At 40.9% G+C, this 17,328-nt stretch overlaps 3 protein-coding genes across 3 annotated transcripts in view; 1 reads left to right on the top strand and 2 right to left on the bottom strand.

Annotated features, from left to right (window-relative positions):
• The window catches only part of LOC134866196 (protein unc-13 homolog A-like), a 33,754-nt gene extending 33,096 nt beyond the window's left edge, over window positions 1–658 (bottom strand). The window contains exon 1 of the mRNA XM_063886206.1: window positions 47–658. Within this exon, the coding sequence (XP_063742276.1) occupies window positions 47–68 (22 nt within the window). The 5' untranslated portion in view covers window positions 69–658. The remainder of the gene's footprint in view (window positions 1–46) is intronic.
• A 1,188-nt stretch (window positions 659–1,846) lies between these two features.
• On the top strand, window positions 1,847–6,611 carry LOC134866184 (BTB/POZ domain-containing protein 2). Its single transcript, XM_063886190.1, has 9 exons — window positions 1,847–2,377; window positions 2,472–2,591; window positions 2,763–2,919; window positions 3,231–3,336; window positions 3,425–3,622; window positions 3,721–3,913; window positions 4,608–4,695; window positions 4,769–4,915; window positions 5,546–6,611. The coding sequence occupies exons 1-9, from the start codon at window positions 1,866–1,868 to the stop codon at window positions 5,705–5,707; spliced, it is 1,683 nt and encodes a 560-aa protein (XP_063742260.1). The 5' UTR covers window positions 1,847–1,865; the 3' UTR covers window positions 5,708–6,611.
• Window positions 6,612–7,518: 907 nt separating this feature from the next.
• Window positions 7,519–15,768, bottom strand: LOC134866180 (elongation factor 2b-like). The gene is given in 15 exon segments (XM_063886183.1): window positions 7,519–8,169; window positions 8,479–8,611; window positions 9,270–9,452; window positions 9,580–9,933; window positions 10,491–10,558; window positions 10,561–10,732; window positions 10,833–10,956; window positions 11,042–11,237; window positions 11,343–11,595; window positions 12,019–12,124; window positions 12,723–12,901; window positions 13,021–13,232; window positions 13,648–13,829; window positions 14,216–14,430; window positions 15,648–15,768. Coding segments are annotated over 15 exon segments (2,574 nt in total). The 5' UTR covers window positions 15,651–15,768; the 3' UTR covers window positions 7,519–7,975.
• Between the last annotated feature and the right edge of the window lie 1,560 nt (window positions 15,769–17,328).

Raw genomic sequence — 17,328 nt, 5'->3', positions numbered from 1 at the left:
GATACTTAAACACATCAAAAACAGCCCTTAAATGTTCCCCTCTTACCTCCCACACATAGCAGGGACATATCTGATATCGGCGGTAGCGTCCCCGGCTGTCCTCTGCGGAGAGCTCCGTGATTTGTTTGGTGAAGTCCAGTTGTCTCTTGGTTACAAAAAAAAAAAACTAAAACCGCCAAACCGTTACCGTAAAAGGTACCGGAAACCAGTCAGCATCATGTCAGAACCGCTCGTCTGTTTCTCTGCTGAGCTGTTGCTCTTCTGGCAGGACAAGACGCACAGGAGTGGATTCCTCGCCCCCCTTTTCTCCCTCCTCTGCATTGCTTCAGCTCTGCTCCGCTGCTGCTCCTGCGCGCACAGCCATCTTGTTTCAGCAGCAGCACCCTCCGCGCGAGGACAGCTCCCCCGTGCCGCCCTGACGTCACGGTTGATGAGTAGCAGGCAGGAAGAGAGGGAGGGAGGTGGGGGGCTGAATAAATAATAAACATAATCCTGCAGTCAGTGATGTAGGCGAGGAGTTTCATTCATTATTTTCACTAAGTTTCACTCTGCAACATTTAGCTTATTGTTTTCTATTGGTATATATATTTCACTTTCTATTGGTCTAATTTCTACTAACGTTTTCTTCTTGCACTCATACTATTTTTTTTGTATTTATGTTATTGTGGTATGCCATATAAATGTATGTTGCATTATTGGAGGAGCCTGGGACTTAAGGTTGTCATTGCCATAAATACACTACCAAATGTGCATATGACAATAAAGCCTTTGACTCAACGTTACAAAGCATTTGAGAAACGATTTCGTATTCTATTATTTTATAATCTAGCCTACCAAGTTTTGCAAAATGTATTTGAAATTGATTTTTTAATAAAATGTATTGAACCTGCCCACATAAACTAGCCTACAACACTCCAGTGACATACTGTATGATTGGTTTGTGCAGAAAAGGAGTTTGCTTTGGGGCATCACATCTTCTGCACTGAAGGGCACCCTAGAGCACAGCTGATTTATTTGTGCAACCCCATTCACTGCATTCATTTCCAATCATTTTGGACATTGTGCAATTCTGATTATTCAAATTATTGTAGGATGTGCTCGTGTTTGCATCAGTTTAAAAAAAAAAAAAAAAAGGGTGATATTAAAATGATCACTAGTTGAGTTTTCTTCAATATTTTAAAGAAAAATCAGGAAATATCAAAATCACTGAACTGTTTAATTCAAGTAAAGGTGTTTATCTATTGAACAAATATGCAACTCCTAGGATTTCCATTATTGCAATAGTCTGATTTTCATAAAAAAAGAAATTATATGTTCAGCCCTACCCCATTATGTAGAAGAGGGTACACGCAGGTAGTATTTCCACCTCCTTACATTAGAGGGCAATTTATTAGGTACATCCTGATAAACCTTTGCTTTTTGTCCTAACAAAACAAATTACCCAACTAATTTTTTCAAAGCATTACACTACCAGGGATAGGACTATAGTGGGGTGATGTAATTCTGGTTTATTAGTGTGTATATAGCGTAAAAATATATAATATTAGTGACCCAACTATGTTTTAAATGTAACTAACTCCCCCCACCTCGTTCTTACTTTTACAGTATCATGAAAAATAAAAAAAAATTATCTTATTATTCTTAATGCCAGCAAATTGCAACAACCCTGATAAGAAAAAAATATAGTAAGGATTAACTACTGGTGTGTGAGGAAGATGGACCTCCTGTACAGATGGAGAGCAGAGAGCAACTTGTAGTACCAACAACCAACGCCAGGCGGCAGCTAAGGGCAACAAAGGCTGATAATACTACTAAAAATACAAAAAGCGACGAAGTGTGTTGTTTACGCCTATACTCCGTTCAAGATGGCTGCTGGAGACAACAGCGGCAGGCCTCCTTGCCTTAATTTCTCCGGTCCTGGTCCTTTGGGAAACAGCCAGCCAAGTAACAGCGTGTTCTCCATGCCGGCGTCTAACGGTGGAGCGGTCGGTGCGGCCGGGGGAGTGCAGGGCGCAGCGAGGCGTCCTAACCCGCAGATGGGGCCTGGCGGCGGAGACAGCAACGGTGTGTCGAGCGGAGCTCAGCCGACTGCGCAGAACTCCCTGCAGCAGTCCTCTGCGGCAGGTGCTGCAGGGGCCATGTCCACCCAAGCGTCCAACATGGCAACCGCGGCGTCAAACGCAGCCGCGTCGGCAGCAGCTAGCGCCACCCCGGCTGCTGCGTCTGTGCTGGTGTACCGAGAGCCGGTGTACAACTGGCAAGCGACCAAGAGCACCGTCAAGGAGCGATTCGCTTTCCTCTTCAACAACGAAGTGCTCAGTGACGTTCATTTTTTAGTGGGCAAAGGGATGGGAGTTCAGAGGATACCTGCGCACAGGTAAGATCAGCTGCACAAGTATTCAAAAGGTTAGCTAACTAACTATGAATATGCAAAGCGAAAAACGTAACCTGTCTTTTGTTGATATTGTCAGGTTTGTTTTGGCTGTGGGGAGCGCAGTGTTTGATGCCATGTTCAACGGAGGGATGGCAACGACTTCGACGGAAATCGAGCTTCCTGATGTGGAGCCAGCTGCGTTCCTGGCCCTGCTAAAGTAAGAGTGTGTGAGGGGAAGAGGGCTGCCATTTAAATTGTACTGAAAGTGGGCGTGTATATCTTTAAAGTGTCATATGCAATTAATGAGGGGGTAAAATTAACATAAATCCCTCACTAATGCATTCATGATCTGATTATAACCTCAGAATGTCTTGATTAATTTGTGCAGGTTTCTCTACTCTGATGAAGTCCAGATTGGGCCTGAGACAGTGATGACCACACTATATACAGCTAAGAAATATGCAGTTCCTGCCCTGGAGGCTCACTGTGTGGAGTTCCTCAAGAAGAACTTGAGAGCAGACAATGCGTTCATGCTGCTCACACAGGTCAGCCTCCCCAAAGCTTTACATATTGACCAGTTATTTTGTAGAAGGGATATATCTTATTACGTTATTATGTCTTTTAGTGATCTGATGTTATTTCATCTTTTAGTATAGCTGCCCTAACTGTCAGTATGATGTGCAACAAAGCTGACAGACCATAAGTTGAAAAGGATATTGTCTTTGATACTGGTGCTGATACAATAGCAGTGTTATGGTGTCCTTACCAAAACAATACTCCTTTTGACATCTTACTTTGAGAAGTCATAAGTCTTAACAGAGTGATCCCTTAACCAGTGATATATTCTTTGTTTTAGGCTCGCTTGTTTGACGAGCCTCAGCTCGCCAGCCTCTGTCTGGAGAACATTGATAAGAACACTGGAGATGCTCTCGCCGCTGAAGGCTTCACAGACATAGATTTGGGTAATGCTGCCTTGTGAATGTCATTACTCTCACACACTTTTTTGACAGTATCAGCCTTTTTCAACGTTTTCATCTCTCCCTGCCTCAGATACGTTGGTGGCCGTGTTGGAGAGGGATACTCTTGGGGTGCGGGAGGTGCGTTTGTTCGGTGCTTCGGTGCGCTGGGCAGATGCCGAGACTCACAGGCAGCAGATGCAGCCCACGCCCGAGAACAAACGCAAAGTGCTGGGCAAAGCTCTTACACTCATCCGCTTCCCTCTCATGACTATTGAGGAATTTGCTGCAGGTAAACAGAATCACAACGAATCCAACAGTGAAGCTTTTTTTGTAGATTCTTCTCTTTGCCTAAACACACACATATTGTGCTTCCTATTGTCTCTTCAGGTCCAGCCCAGTCCAGTATTCTGTCTGACAGAGAGGTGGTGAGTCTCTTCCTTCACTTTACAGTAAACCCAAAGCCTCGTGTTGAATTCATCGACCGGCCTCGCTGCTGCCTCCGCGGGAAGGAGTGTAGCATCACACGTTTTGGACAGGTGGAAAGCCGCTGGGGTTACAGTGGGACAAGCGACCGCATACGGTGAGTGAGGAGTATTAAATAATACATTAAATACAGCCATGCTTTATCACAAACATCTACTATGTTGATTCCACTTCCAGAGTTGAATCTTTTTTATGTAGATTATGTAGTGCATTTTCACCTTTCCTGCTTTAATGTATTATTATTATTATTATTATTATTATTATTATTATTATTATTTCAGTGTATTTAATTAATCATTCGGTAAGAACAAACAATAAAATAGATAAATGTGAATAACAGTTTTATACTGTATAGTTTATGGCCAGCGACTTTATCAACAGGAACCTTTACTTTAAAAGAATTATACAAACGTGCTGTTCCAGTTTTTTCACAGGGCAGCATATATGTTGAATATTCAATCCCTGGTTCACACAATTATTACAAGCCAGCATGAATTAGCACTACAGCACATCCCCAGTATACTGTATGCTGTAACAGAACTGTTGTTACTGTTATAATTCACACCTCTTTATTGTAAGCTGTGAAAAAGGGGTCTGTTTTGTGACGACAAAACATAATTATTAGTCGAGTATAAGTCTTCCTCTCCTCACAGATTTGAATATTACTTAATTATCTTAGATAATGATATGCCTGGTGGGAATAATCACACCATGTATTGTAAAGACTTCTCCACCCAGTTATCATACCCTCCACACTCTTAATACATATCTGTTGTGTTTGCTTTTGTCAGGTTTTCGGTAAACAGAAGGATATTTGTGGTCGGGTTTGGTCTCTATGGCTCTATACACGGACCCACAGACTACCAAGTTAACATACAGGTGAGAACCCCAACCTTACAGAACGTTTGTGTCTAGTATAGCATATTCTGAATGGTTGTGTATCTTCTTGCAGATCATTCACACAGACAGCAACACAGTGCTGGGTCAGAACGATACAGGCTTCAGCTGTGACGGGTCGGCCAACACTTTCAGAGTCATGTTCAAAGAACCGGTGGAGATCTTACCCAACGTCAACTACACGGCCTGTGCTACACTCAAGGTCTGTAATGATACCAGATAGACATACAGCACTGTGCTCCCAATACAAGGAAAATATGTATTTTTGATCAAATGATTATTTTCCTTCATTGTTTGGTCTAAAACATGTCAAACTATAGACAGTTTTGCACAGGCATTGATTTTTTTGCAGTGTATAAAACCAAATCTACTCAGTTTACTCTCTAAGAAGACAAAAAAAATCTGACAAAAATTAAGAAACTTGACGAGAATAATAAAGCAGTATACAAGAACATCTGTTGATTTGTATGGTTGTACTGAAGTTTTAAGCTTCATTCACTACGCTGACATTTTTACATCAACATCTTAAGGCTGCATAGATTTTCAGTTGATTTAAATCATTACATCTGATGATTCACTTATTTCAAACCTTTTAGTTTTTAAAGTGACTGCTTCACAAAAAATGACAACAGACTTTTGAAGCTTCATTCGAAAACCTCAATAGAAGTAAATAACACATTCAGTGCAGACCTTGTTGACCTACTAATGAATTAATCAACGTAGCATTTTAGCTCTGGTTCCTTCACCCTTTTTGAGGACATTTCTGTGTATGTTATCTATCACTGTGCAGCGTTGGCACCATCAGTGTATTCACTGTCTTTGTGTTTTACAGGGCCCAGACTCACATTACGGGACTAAGGGGATGAGAAAGGTAACCCACGAGTCGTCCTCCACTGGCACAAAGACGTGCTTCACCTTCTGTTACGCAGCAGGCAACAACAACGGCACTTCTGTAGAGGACGGACAGATTCCCGAGGTCATCTTCTACACATAGTCACCTCTGATACAAGCAGCAATCCTCCATCAAATGTGACAACCTGACACCAGCGTGGGGCCACACCTCAGCAGCCGTTCTGGGGACTCAGACATCATACTGTTCCCTCCATATAGTGCACTGCTGTTGACTACATGGGAAGACAAACATCTGTGAAGCAATGTAGGTCACTACATGGGGCGTAGCTTGTCATTTGAGACGCTGCCTCTCTCTTTCTCAGCGGCTTCCTTTTATCCCTTTGTGTTGTAGTGATGCCAGCCTCTGAAACAGACATGACTGTAACCGACTCCACAAGGGAGGGAGAGAGGGAGGGAGGAGCCTCTCAGATTATTCACAGTATCGATGTCACTGCTGTGGATTGACAGCATAAGGCTTGACACTGAAATCTACTTAAGCTGTACAATTCCCCTTCCTGTACTCCATAGCATTAGTGCTGAGGAGTTGCAACTGTATTAATGTACAGTTCATCACATATGCCAAGACAAGCTCTTCATCACCCTTTAGTTCAGACCAGAATTTCACTCGATTCACTGTCATTTCCATAGACGTCATAGGCTTTACGAACTCTTTGAACCAAACTTCTTATTAATCTTAACAACATGATATGGTAAGCAATTTTTCGGGTTTCTACATACAGTACAATCTGTGATATCTTGTGTCCTTGCTTGGTAGTTGCCTATACCCAAGATACCTTGCACTTCTCGGCCTTGCAGATGTTTATTTGTTTGTTCTATAAATGCACACTAACTCTTCAGATATGTTTCTTTTAAGCTTTGTTTTAAAAAGTGTGGGCGGAGAGCTTTCCTTTTTGGTGCGGAAGTAAAAGGGTTGTATATTAAAGTGGCATTTATTAACATTATATATGTAACTTGAAATAACTATTGATTAAAGAGTGAAGAAAACATGTTGTGTTGCTTGTGTTTTTGGAAAATACCCATTCTAAGAAGTAACTCTTGAACAATAGCAAAAGCATAGCAAATATGAGGCTATGTTTTACCCATTAGCCAGTTACTTTAGCTTAGCATAAACACAACACTTAAGTAACTGGACTAAGTGTGAATCATCCCTATCGGGGGGTTGGTGGTCCCCTTGCTTTTTTTTTGTTGGGGTGGGGGGTACATTTTTATCCTAATGGCAGTCCCTTTATGTCAAGCTTCCAAAACGTTTAAGCTAACAACATGTAGCATAGCTATGAAAACATTTGACCTCAAGTTCAAAGCGTCTTCTCCTGAAATGACCCTGTAGGTGACCTGATCCCAGATCTGAACTTTTTATTACTAACATCTTTTTAACAGCGCTTTCTAGGGAGCAAAATTGAGTGACAATCAAATCCACCCCATTCTCCCCTACAATCCTAGGAACCAAATTCTATGGTTGAGTTCACAGTACAGAGGGCAAATAAGGAAAAAAATAACATTAATATTATTATAATCAACCTATAATAAAAAATGGCAATGGCTCTCAACCATAACCTCGTTTAGTGGCTGGTTGTTGTTTTTTACACTTAAGCTCTTGTACAAAAACAAATTATATTGTGAAGATGAGCAAAGCGATGGATTTGGATATTGATGGACAGCTGTTTCTATAATTTACTTTGTTTACTAATAGATGAAATAAGAAATGGTTTCTCTATGTTCACTCTTTATGCTAAGCTTAGCGGACTAACTGGCTTCTGGCTGTAGCCTAGATACAAGTTAAATATTGATCCCGTTAACTAAATCCCTAACTCAAATTGAAAAAGTATTTTTCACAAAATGGCAAACTATTCACAAAAGCCCATTAGAGAAATAACAGGAGTCCCATTTCCATCATGAGTTGAATGTTTTTATTAATCACATCCACACAAAGGTCCATTCAAGGAAGTTTGACTTCTTTAACACATTAATATGGTTTCCATGGTTTTATCTGGCCATGATCCTTTTAAATACGCATTATTGCAGCAGCATCACAGTGCACTGTACAGGCCCATCCTGGATGATGAGAAGGGGAAAAGAGGACCCATGTGGAGAAATAAAAGAACAAGTAATACAACTGCTTTGATCCAATTGTTCCCCATAACCCTCACCCTAGGCACTTGGTGTACTGCAGCTGTGAAATGAAAAAGCATCACTGCTTCCACTTGCCTACAACAAAAGCTTAAAGCTTCTGCTTCAAATTCAAAGTCAATACAATTGAGCAGTGTATCTTTTAAGCCTGTGCAAAATGTTTAAAGTGCCCATGGGGTAGGGTTAAGAGATTTATTTGGTATTTTATTCTCTTGGCTTAGTTTTACAGTTTGTCCAAGTAGTTGTCGAGGGCAGGTATGTTCTCTTTCAGACCTTTGCGTTTCCTAATTTCAGCAACAACCTGGAAGGGTCTGGTGGTCGGGTCGCTAGGGTCTCCTGGAAGAATCTGCCAGTGGTCAAACACACACTGAGGAAAGGCCTGGCCTCCAGTGTTGCTGCGCAGGTCAGCTGTGAACCCTGGAGGAAATGAATGCAGATACATACTTGTAATTTCTTTTAAATGGAAAACTTGTTATTTTCTGCTACTACAGGTCGATCAATTAAACAACAACAAAAGACATAGTTTGGGGACATTTTAAGGTAGAGTTGAGGGTTGTCATTGCCTTCAGCCTTTCCCAGTTAGGATTTATTCATTGTTCATTACATTTTTTGCAGGATTTTATGAAAGCCTTATGAAATTCTTCTCTGCCAAGAATAGGGAAATTACATACTATGACCAAATTATTTAATAATGTGAATTGTTATAAAAACGTATTACACACTCACCAAAGGACTCGTTGACAGGCAGGAAGGCTTTCACAATAAACATGGGAGTGCCGATGACTTGGGATTCCTCAAACACGTGACCTCGTTTCCTGTTCAACACGCCGTAGATACCCCCGACCACCTGCTCCGGGCACTATACGGACAAATAGCAAAGCAGTCACACATGAGCTGGCATCAGATAGTTGTCGAGCAGAATCCTGATCATAAAATTATTCTAAAAGTCATTAAAACCATAAAAGTTTCATAATAGTTTTACACTCAGAGGGGGAATTGGTGAAGTTGCTTTTTCAGTCATGTTTACTGTTTGCTTATCATATGTTGTGTATATATATCAATTGTTATTTGTTACAGAAAATTGAATGTTAAAATTCTGTATAGGTTTAAAAAACTGTCTTTTGGTAATTTACCTTTGGACGATTTCAAAATTGTAACTATAGGAATCCTGAGATGATCACTTACTTTAAGACAATGTGTTTTTTGTAGACTTTAGATTAAATATGCAAAAGATACGTTTACTAACAAAGCACTAAATGTATTTTGGATCTTTTCTTTTTTCTAGTCTGAAAGAACACATGTTAAAGAAGCAAGTCTAAAAGTGGACCAGTGAATAAAAAGTAATAATTTCTTCTTCCTGTAGTGTTTCTGATTTATTTAGGCAAGGCAAGTTTATTTATATAGCACCTTTCAACACAAGGCATTTCAAAAATGAAAGACATTAAGAGCATTTAGAAATAGTGCAGCATAAACTGGCATTATAAAATGGCATTTTAAAAAAAGGAGGTTGTACAGACCTGTATCTCCACCTGGTATACAGGCTCCATGAGTCTTGGCTGAGCGGTGAGCTGGCAGGCGTACAGCACCCTACGAGCTGTGGGAATAATCTGTCCTCCACCGCGGTGGATAGCGTCTGCGTGCAGTGTCACGTCGTGAATGTCAAAGCGAACAGCGCGCATATTCTCCTCACATAAGGCACCCTGCAGGATGAAGACAGAGACTGCTAGGTTATTTTCAGGAGTATACAAGTACAGAACTTTATCAACAATGTATCAGCACCGTGTATCTGATACAATTGTTCTGCATTCAAAGTGAACTGCTATCTACCTCTTTAGATGCCCACTGGAAACCAGCCACGACGCTGTCCTTGATCTCGTTAAGGTACTGAACGCCCTTTGTCACATCGACCAGCAGGTTGGCCCCGCTGCCATCTGGACCGAAGCACCAGATCTTCCTGGCTTCGCCCACCTCCCAATCGTACTTGTCTGTGAGGTAACGTGCACGGGCCTTGAGCTCCTGCCGATGGGTGACCTCCCCCTTCTCGATGTCGTCAGCCAGGCCGTCGGGGAAGGGGCGGGCCTTCATGAAGAGGCGATTGTGCTTGTTGGGAGACTTGGACAAACACATTTGATCTGATTCTTCTGACACCGTCTCTCTGTAAGACACGACTGGGTCTGATTTCTGGAAGAAAGAAAAGGTTACAAACATTGAGAGTTTGTCTGGTAGTGCTACACATAGCATTTCTGAAATACTATGTGTTGCATTGCTGTTACTTTTGTAAACTATATTCCAATATAGCTTATAGCCAATATAGCTTACTATACACACTCGCCAAGCTTCATTATCTGTTACATACACTGAACTCTACACAGGGTTAGTTCATATATTATTCATAGCCTGATTTCTTTATTGTCCTAAAAAGATGGCAAAAATAGATTTTATTATTGCTGTTTACAATATGAACTGCTCTTTGGGGTAGTACAGAGAGACACCAATATTCCCTACTTAAAAATATAAGTCAACAAATTTAATGTTGATGTCATTAGTACATATGTAATAAGACAATGTCCTATTTGCATATTTAAATATACATTTCCAGAAAGCCCAATACAAAAAAGTATGTTTTAAATATAAGCAATTAACTTGGAAACTTTAAAGGCTATATCTATTATTTTAACATGTTTACTCTGTTCACCTGGAGCGTCTCCCCTTATTAAAGAAAATACTCTTCTTCTCACCTTCAGAGGAATGCCGGCATGATCTTCCTCCAGGTCCTTCAGGCAGATCTCCAGGTGCAGCTCCCCGCTCCGGCGATGATGTGCTCCCCAGACTCCTCGATGATGCACTGCACCATGGGGTCAGACTTGGCCAGACGCTTCAGTCCCTCCACCAGCTTAGGCAGGTCAGCTGGGTTCTTGGCCTCCACAGCTACTCTGACCACAGGACTCACACTGAACTTCATCACCCTCATGTTGTGGGCCTGCGGTCAGTACCACAAAACAGATATGTTGTGATAGAAAGAATAAGGCAGACAGCAAGCAATAACAGTAAATTAAGGGGGGCGGGGAGCGATACAGTACTTGTTCATAGGTGGTAATAGTCCCTGTTTTAATCAGGTACTGGTCTACTCCAACCAGACCTACGATGTTGCCGCAAGGAACATCTTCAATTGGCTCCACATAACGGCCCATCATCAGAATGGTCCTGCAGGGAGAGAAGGACATGGTTTAAAAAGGATTTGTATTTATCCCATGTCTCCATGTAGTGGTTTGCACATCAACATGCTCACCTCTGGATGGGTTTGATGAAAAGGTCGTCTTTCTTGCCAGGACTGAAGTTTGGCCCCATGATACGCACTTTCAGCCCAGTGGACACAGTGCCAGAGAACACACGGCCGAAGGCATAGAAACGTCCCTTGTCAGTGGTTGGGACCATCTTGGAAATATACATCATCAGAGGAGCCTTAGAGTCGCAGTTTTTAATACCTGAGAAGACAGCAGAAATATTAAGCAATAAATAAAGTAGAGCCAAAATAAATATTACAAATTAGGTTCTTAATATTTTATTCAGAAACATAATATTCCACTGACCCATGGCAGCCTCGTCGTCTCCGGGCCCCTCGTAGAGCAGCTCACAGCGGTATCTCTGTGCAGTGACGGGGGAGGGCAGGTGGATGGTGATCATCTGCAGCAGGGCTTCTCCGGCTGGCAGCCAGCGACGCATCACAGCCTTCAGCAGGGGCTTCCCCTCTTTCTCCTTGTCCTCAGAGTCCAGTTTGACGTCCAGCTTCTCAATTAGTTTGGCTGTCTCGTCCTTCTTGAAATTCATGATTGCATCAAAGACCTAGAAGGGCAAAAAGAAGACATTAAACTGGAACCAACAGTTAGCGCCTTCATTTTATCGCCTCTAAGTCATCACTTTAAGTCATCCTTAACTTTTATTTTAAAGCCTCTAAGATTACATTTAATGTGAAGAAATAGGATAATACTGGCGAAAATCGGTGCAGTCTATGTGTTGCGTTCAGCCTAATCATACTGTATAGTGTTCTCCAGATTGTATGCAATTGCCGTCTACCACAACATCTTTTTTGATGGTACCACTACAAGGTGTCAAGGACAGAAATGTTTAATCCCTACATTTAGAAGCTTGAAATTAATTTTGAACAATACAGAGATATATAAAGGTCTTTAGAAAAATTAAGGCCTGACTTGGTAAACATTAACATAATAATTTTGGGTTTACATCACTTTTTTTCTCTCCATTCACCTTAAAGATGGGGTCCAAAACGAGCTGGCAGAAGGTGCGGGGAAGTTTCTGGCCATCAGGACCGTTTGCAGTCTTACTGAACTTGCCGGCATTTGGGTCAAAATATCTGTGCATAAATTATCGCACAACATCATGACAATCACATGATTGACATCTAGCTCGTAATCCTGTTTTTATTGTGCAATATGTAGGGGGGGGGGGAGGGTGAAGCAAGTATTGTGGTTATTATTGGGAAATGAACCAAAAAAGGTGAAGCAGAAACTATATATATCATCCTGCTTATTATTACACGGCTATTGATGAAAACAACCCCAACATTTATATTTTAATTGATTTTATTGATTCCGCTAAGTCTGCTTGCTGTGTTTGGAGATAAAACTGCATCCATAGCAACGACGACTGCCGTAATTGACTAATCAAGATTTGTATATTTAACAAAGCCGTGTAATAAATGCCAGTCATCGTAAGGATTTTCTTGGTGATTCAAAGAAAAGAAACAAAAGAAACTGAAAACCAGTTGAAAATCTAGGTTTTGCTGACTTCTGGTGGTTTTAAATATCGGGATGTAGACGTGTACTTCATGGTGTGGTGTGTACACGATGACATCAGTGATGGGTGAGGTGCAACACCTCTGCTTTTCAGACTGGTGTCAGATTATTATGAGGAACATATCTCTGTCTGGATATTTTTATCATCATATTTACCTGTCTCCCCACAGTTTCTTCATCATGTCTTCTACTTTCTTACTCCTCTCTGCTGTTCCCAGCTGCGCGTATCCTTTTGCTGTGAACTTAGCCACATACATCTCAGCAAATTGCTTCAAGGTGAATGCCCAGCCATGGAGGCCTGAGCCGAACCCGACTGTGCCAATAATGGGGTCAATCTGAGGGGGGAAAAAGTCCATTATTCTGTGAATTTAAAGCTCTATGAAGTGTATCGCAAACTCTCCCAGCTATTTTAGCATCTCTTTGTGTCTGAGTGGTGTTGGAGCATCTGCCTCACCATGATGTTCCCCATGGGCCCGCTCTCATCCTCTCCATAGGTGGAGATAATGACGTTGACGTTCTCCACGATGCGCTGAAAGGTCTGGAAGAGCTCATCTGGCTCCAGCTGCAGCTCAAGTAGGGCCCGATCCATCTTGTTCATCATCAAAACCGGCTTGATGCGCTCAGCAATGGCCTGCCGCAGTACAGTTTCAGTCTGCACACACACACCTGCCAGAGGAAACAAACAGGTGAGACAAGGGAGCGTGTGTGTAGGCCTGTCACAATTATTATGTTATTCAGTTTTGCTACGTTATAATGCAATATATTTAGAAAAATGTATGTTATCAGTTTCTTTTCAGATATACGAACATGACATCGATATTGCACATTGTGTTAAGTTTTATTGTTTGTAAAAGAATGTCACCAACATTTAGCCAACATGATGCCAGGATAAACATAGTTTCCCCTACCGTCATACAGAGTTTTTTACGACATTCGAAAAGACATTAAGGGCCAACTTTATAATGTTTTTGGTTCTATAAATGTGACACATTACATTTGCACCAAAAGTAGTTATCATTAAAGTCCTACGTGTGTTCGTGTGTGTGTAGGATGTGGAGGTGAGGGTGTGAGTCATCATTACCAGAGACACAGTCCACCACTACCAGGGCTCCATCTGTGACCCTGAGGGCAGCCGTGACCTCAGAGGAGAAGTCTACGTGACCAGGAGAGTCGATCAGGTTGATGAGGAAGCCGTTCCCGTCTACATTCTGCTTGATAAACGCCAGGTCGCTGTCGGCAAGCTCGTAGTACATAGAGATGGCCCTGAATAACAGAGGAAAGAGGAAATGGTTGGGGACATGTAATAAATGTCAAGTAAAGAATGGATAAAATAGAAGTAAATTAAACCCAGTTCAAACTGAATGTCATCACAATATTGGACAAGCAGATATGCTAAGTGGAGATGTTCCAGTTAAAGTACTTCAAACTGGCTTGACTGGAAGGATTTCAGTAAATGGGATTTAGTATATAGATCAATGTCAGTGCAGGTGCATTTACTGGAATCAAACAAAAACTGGGATTTTGAAAATGCACTTTTAAAAATGCATGGGACTTCACTTACTGTAGTAAAGGAATTCACACAATTCTCACCACGCGTGAAAGTTAACACATAATACAAAGGTGTTTCCTAACTTCTATGAACCACATACGTTGATTTGATGGTGATGCAGCGCTCCTGCTCGTCTTTGCGTGTGTCTGTGAAGCGGGTCTCTCCGGCTCGGGAAGAAGCGATAATCCCCGCCTTGGACACCAGGGAGTCAGTCAGAGTGGACTTCCCATGATCCACATGGGCAATCACAGACATGTTCCTGATGTTGGACTTCTTGTCCATGATGGCACGAATCTGATCCACGGTGAAGTTCACCTGGTGGAGGTTAAGAGTGAATGATTACATTGATCAATTTACAACCAGCAGAGGTTCATTTTTTTTCTTTGTCATTTTATATTTATTTGTGTGCACTACTAGATCTCTGCAGCAGTTCCAATTAGAGTTATAAAAAGAAAGACATGTTTGAAACTAAATCCATCAGCCTGACTAGGAGAAAGGAGTGTGGGACAGGCCTGAAGACTTCACCTTCTGGTTCCTAATTATCAGCAATGACTGAGTCACCATGCTGCGGCTGTGCAGGCAGAGCTCAACTATGTCACAATCACAACAAAACATGATGTCTTTACTTCATACCTTAAGTTCCCCACGAATTCTTCACGTTAAGGTGAATAGTGCATGCTGAATGTTGTCTTTAACTGACCAATAACACAATAAATGATGATGATGTATTATCTCAGATCACAAACAAGACAAGATATTCTGCAATAAAATGGATGGAAACTTATGTAAAAGTTAAGATTGTTGAAGATGATAAAGACATGTTTAAGATATGTTGATATCTTATAAAACATGTAAGGGAAATATTTGCCACTATAGGCCTATGTAGCCCCCAGTATGAAGAATTTATAGCATAATTGCAATTCAACTTAAAGTCTTGTACGTTAAAAGCATTCAGCCCCATAATAATTATAGAATTATAAGCTCTGGGATGTCCGAACATTCAAAGGCTGTTATAACATAATAATAATTCATTATAAGCTTTAACAAATCCCCATCCACCAATAGAACACATTGTCTGCTGCAGCTCTATTTCTGTGACGTACTTTAATAATTTATTTTGTCGTCCGTTGGAGAGTTATTACGCAATATCTTGTGATCTCACCTAATAGAAACTTTATTCAACACAGCCGTTTACTCACTGTTGGTAAACACATGATATCTGTGCGGTCATTCTACTGCAGCAGCTTGATATTTAAAGGATTTGATAAGAACGTCACAGCGGGCCGTGCGTAAAGGCCAAAGCCCGCTGCTGCTGTCAGCTGCGTAGGTAATAACAGAGCGTTCAACTGACCACATATCACTGCTAAAGCTTCGCCATCAATACCAAACACACCTGACAGGCTCTATTGCAGCTCGTTGCACCGAAACTATAAGGCTATAAGTTTTTATAAAGAATGTGCGCAATGCTTCTCACATGTAAAAATTTATTAAATGCTAAATCACCGGTTCATATCAGCCCAGTATCAACTTACCATTTTGGCTGCAGATAGTTGGTCTTTGAGTGTACAGATGTATTCCTGTCTCGGAGGACAGGCAGTCCCGGTGATTACAGGACACTGGTCGCTACTTCTCCGGATGCAGATGCCGAGTTGTGGTGCAGCACAGAGGCTGCAGCAGCAGGGGGCGCTGCGGCTCAACAGCCGGGACACCTTTCCATGGATGTTTGCCAGCTGCTGCACTGAGGCTGGGGTTATGTTCGTCCATTTCTCTGTGGGAATGAATGTATTTTATTTATTTTATTATTTTTTGTTCAGGTATTTCAATCATGGTGCCCTACAAAACCAAAAAGTTGAATTGCATTAGTCAAAAGCTGAAAAGGCAGTTTGTAATGATCACAGTGCTGTCAAGAAACATCATTTTAAGTGTTACACCAGCGTAATTACTTTCTACATTTTAAATGAATACATTTGTTATGGTATGTGAATTTTATATATAGATATATTTTGAATATTTTACAATAGTCATTTGGTATATGTTATAGAGTCGACATTTAATGTATGCACGTCAGTTTAATAAATATTGCCCAAACTCACAAGCCTGCCTTATATTGTAATGGTGTGTCAACTTTATGTTAATCCTTTGATTGGGTACATCTCAGTTTTAAACCAATTACTTTATCATCAGAAATGTGAGTTTGAATAGAAAAATCAAAACAGTTATTTTAAGAGCATTTTGTTATAGTTGAACGAAGGTTTCAGTCCTTCCAAGTATTATCATATCATAAATTATTTTTGTAAGTTCTTAAACAATCTACACTGGATGAATCATGTGGAAAGTTGGAGGGGATGTTCACTTACAATGATTTATCCAGGTCAATTCCTAATTGTTAAAATGCTGGCAGTTTTATTGATAATTGGTTGTATATTTGTTCACGGTTGTATACTTTTCCATGCTTAATATTGCTGTATGTCAGGTGATGATCTCCTTTTTGTTAATATAGCAGGTGACAGAAGTCCAGGAAGGGGAGTACTGGGAGTACCACCATTGCTGTTCGGGTTGTCATTGGCTTTAATAAAAAAGGTAAGCAGTTTTTATTTCCCTTTGGAAAATACTGTGGACACAGCAGTGTTTGTACTGATTCGGGATGTTGTATTAGTCCTTTACCAGCTGAGGGCAGAACAGAGCAAAACATCTCAGGCTGGTTGAGAGAGTCTAAAATAAAATTTCAGGAAAAAAAGCTTTTGTGAACATTTATAAGAACAAGCACATGTCTGTTTGCAGAGGGGTAATTGGATGCTTCCTTTTAACCCCAAGTGGACAGAACATGCTCGGAGGAAGAATGCACATCAAATTTGGAACAACCCTATTTTCTAACTTTTTTTTACAACAATTGACAACAATCTCTATAAAACGATGAGAAAGAAAATTAACCAAAAGTAAGTCACAAGTATGTGATTGACCTTTTAGTGGGTATGTCTCTCTTCATTATACAAATTAGTTTTCTAGTTGATTTTCAGTTATTATAAGAGGTTTCATTTTCCTCATAAATTTGAAAGGGTTTTTGTTTATTAACTTAACACAAGGAAGGCAAGATATTCAAGCTTCTGGTAGGAACAATACTTTCCTGTGGTCTATGATTGTAATGATGTCACGTTTCCACCAGTGGAGCTGACCCACTAAAACCTTGATTATTGGAGCAATCTGTTTCCAGGA

This window comes from Eleginops maclovinus, chromosome 6 (genome assembly GCF_036324505.1).
Source record: "Eleginops maclovinus isolate JMC-PN-2008 ecotype Puerto Natales chromosome 6, JC_Emac_rtc_rv5, whole genome shotgun sequence".
Taxonomy (NCBI): domain Eukaryota; kingdom Metazoa; phylum Chordata; class Actinopteri; order Perciformes; family Eleginopidae; genus Eleginops; species Eleginops maclovinus.
Note: the sequence above shows the minus strand (reverse complement) of the source record. Positions and strands in the feature narration are given on the sequence as shown.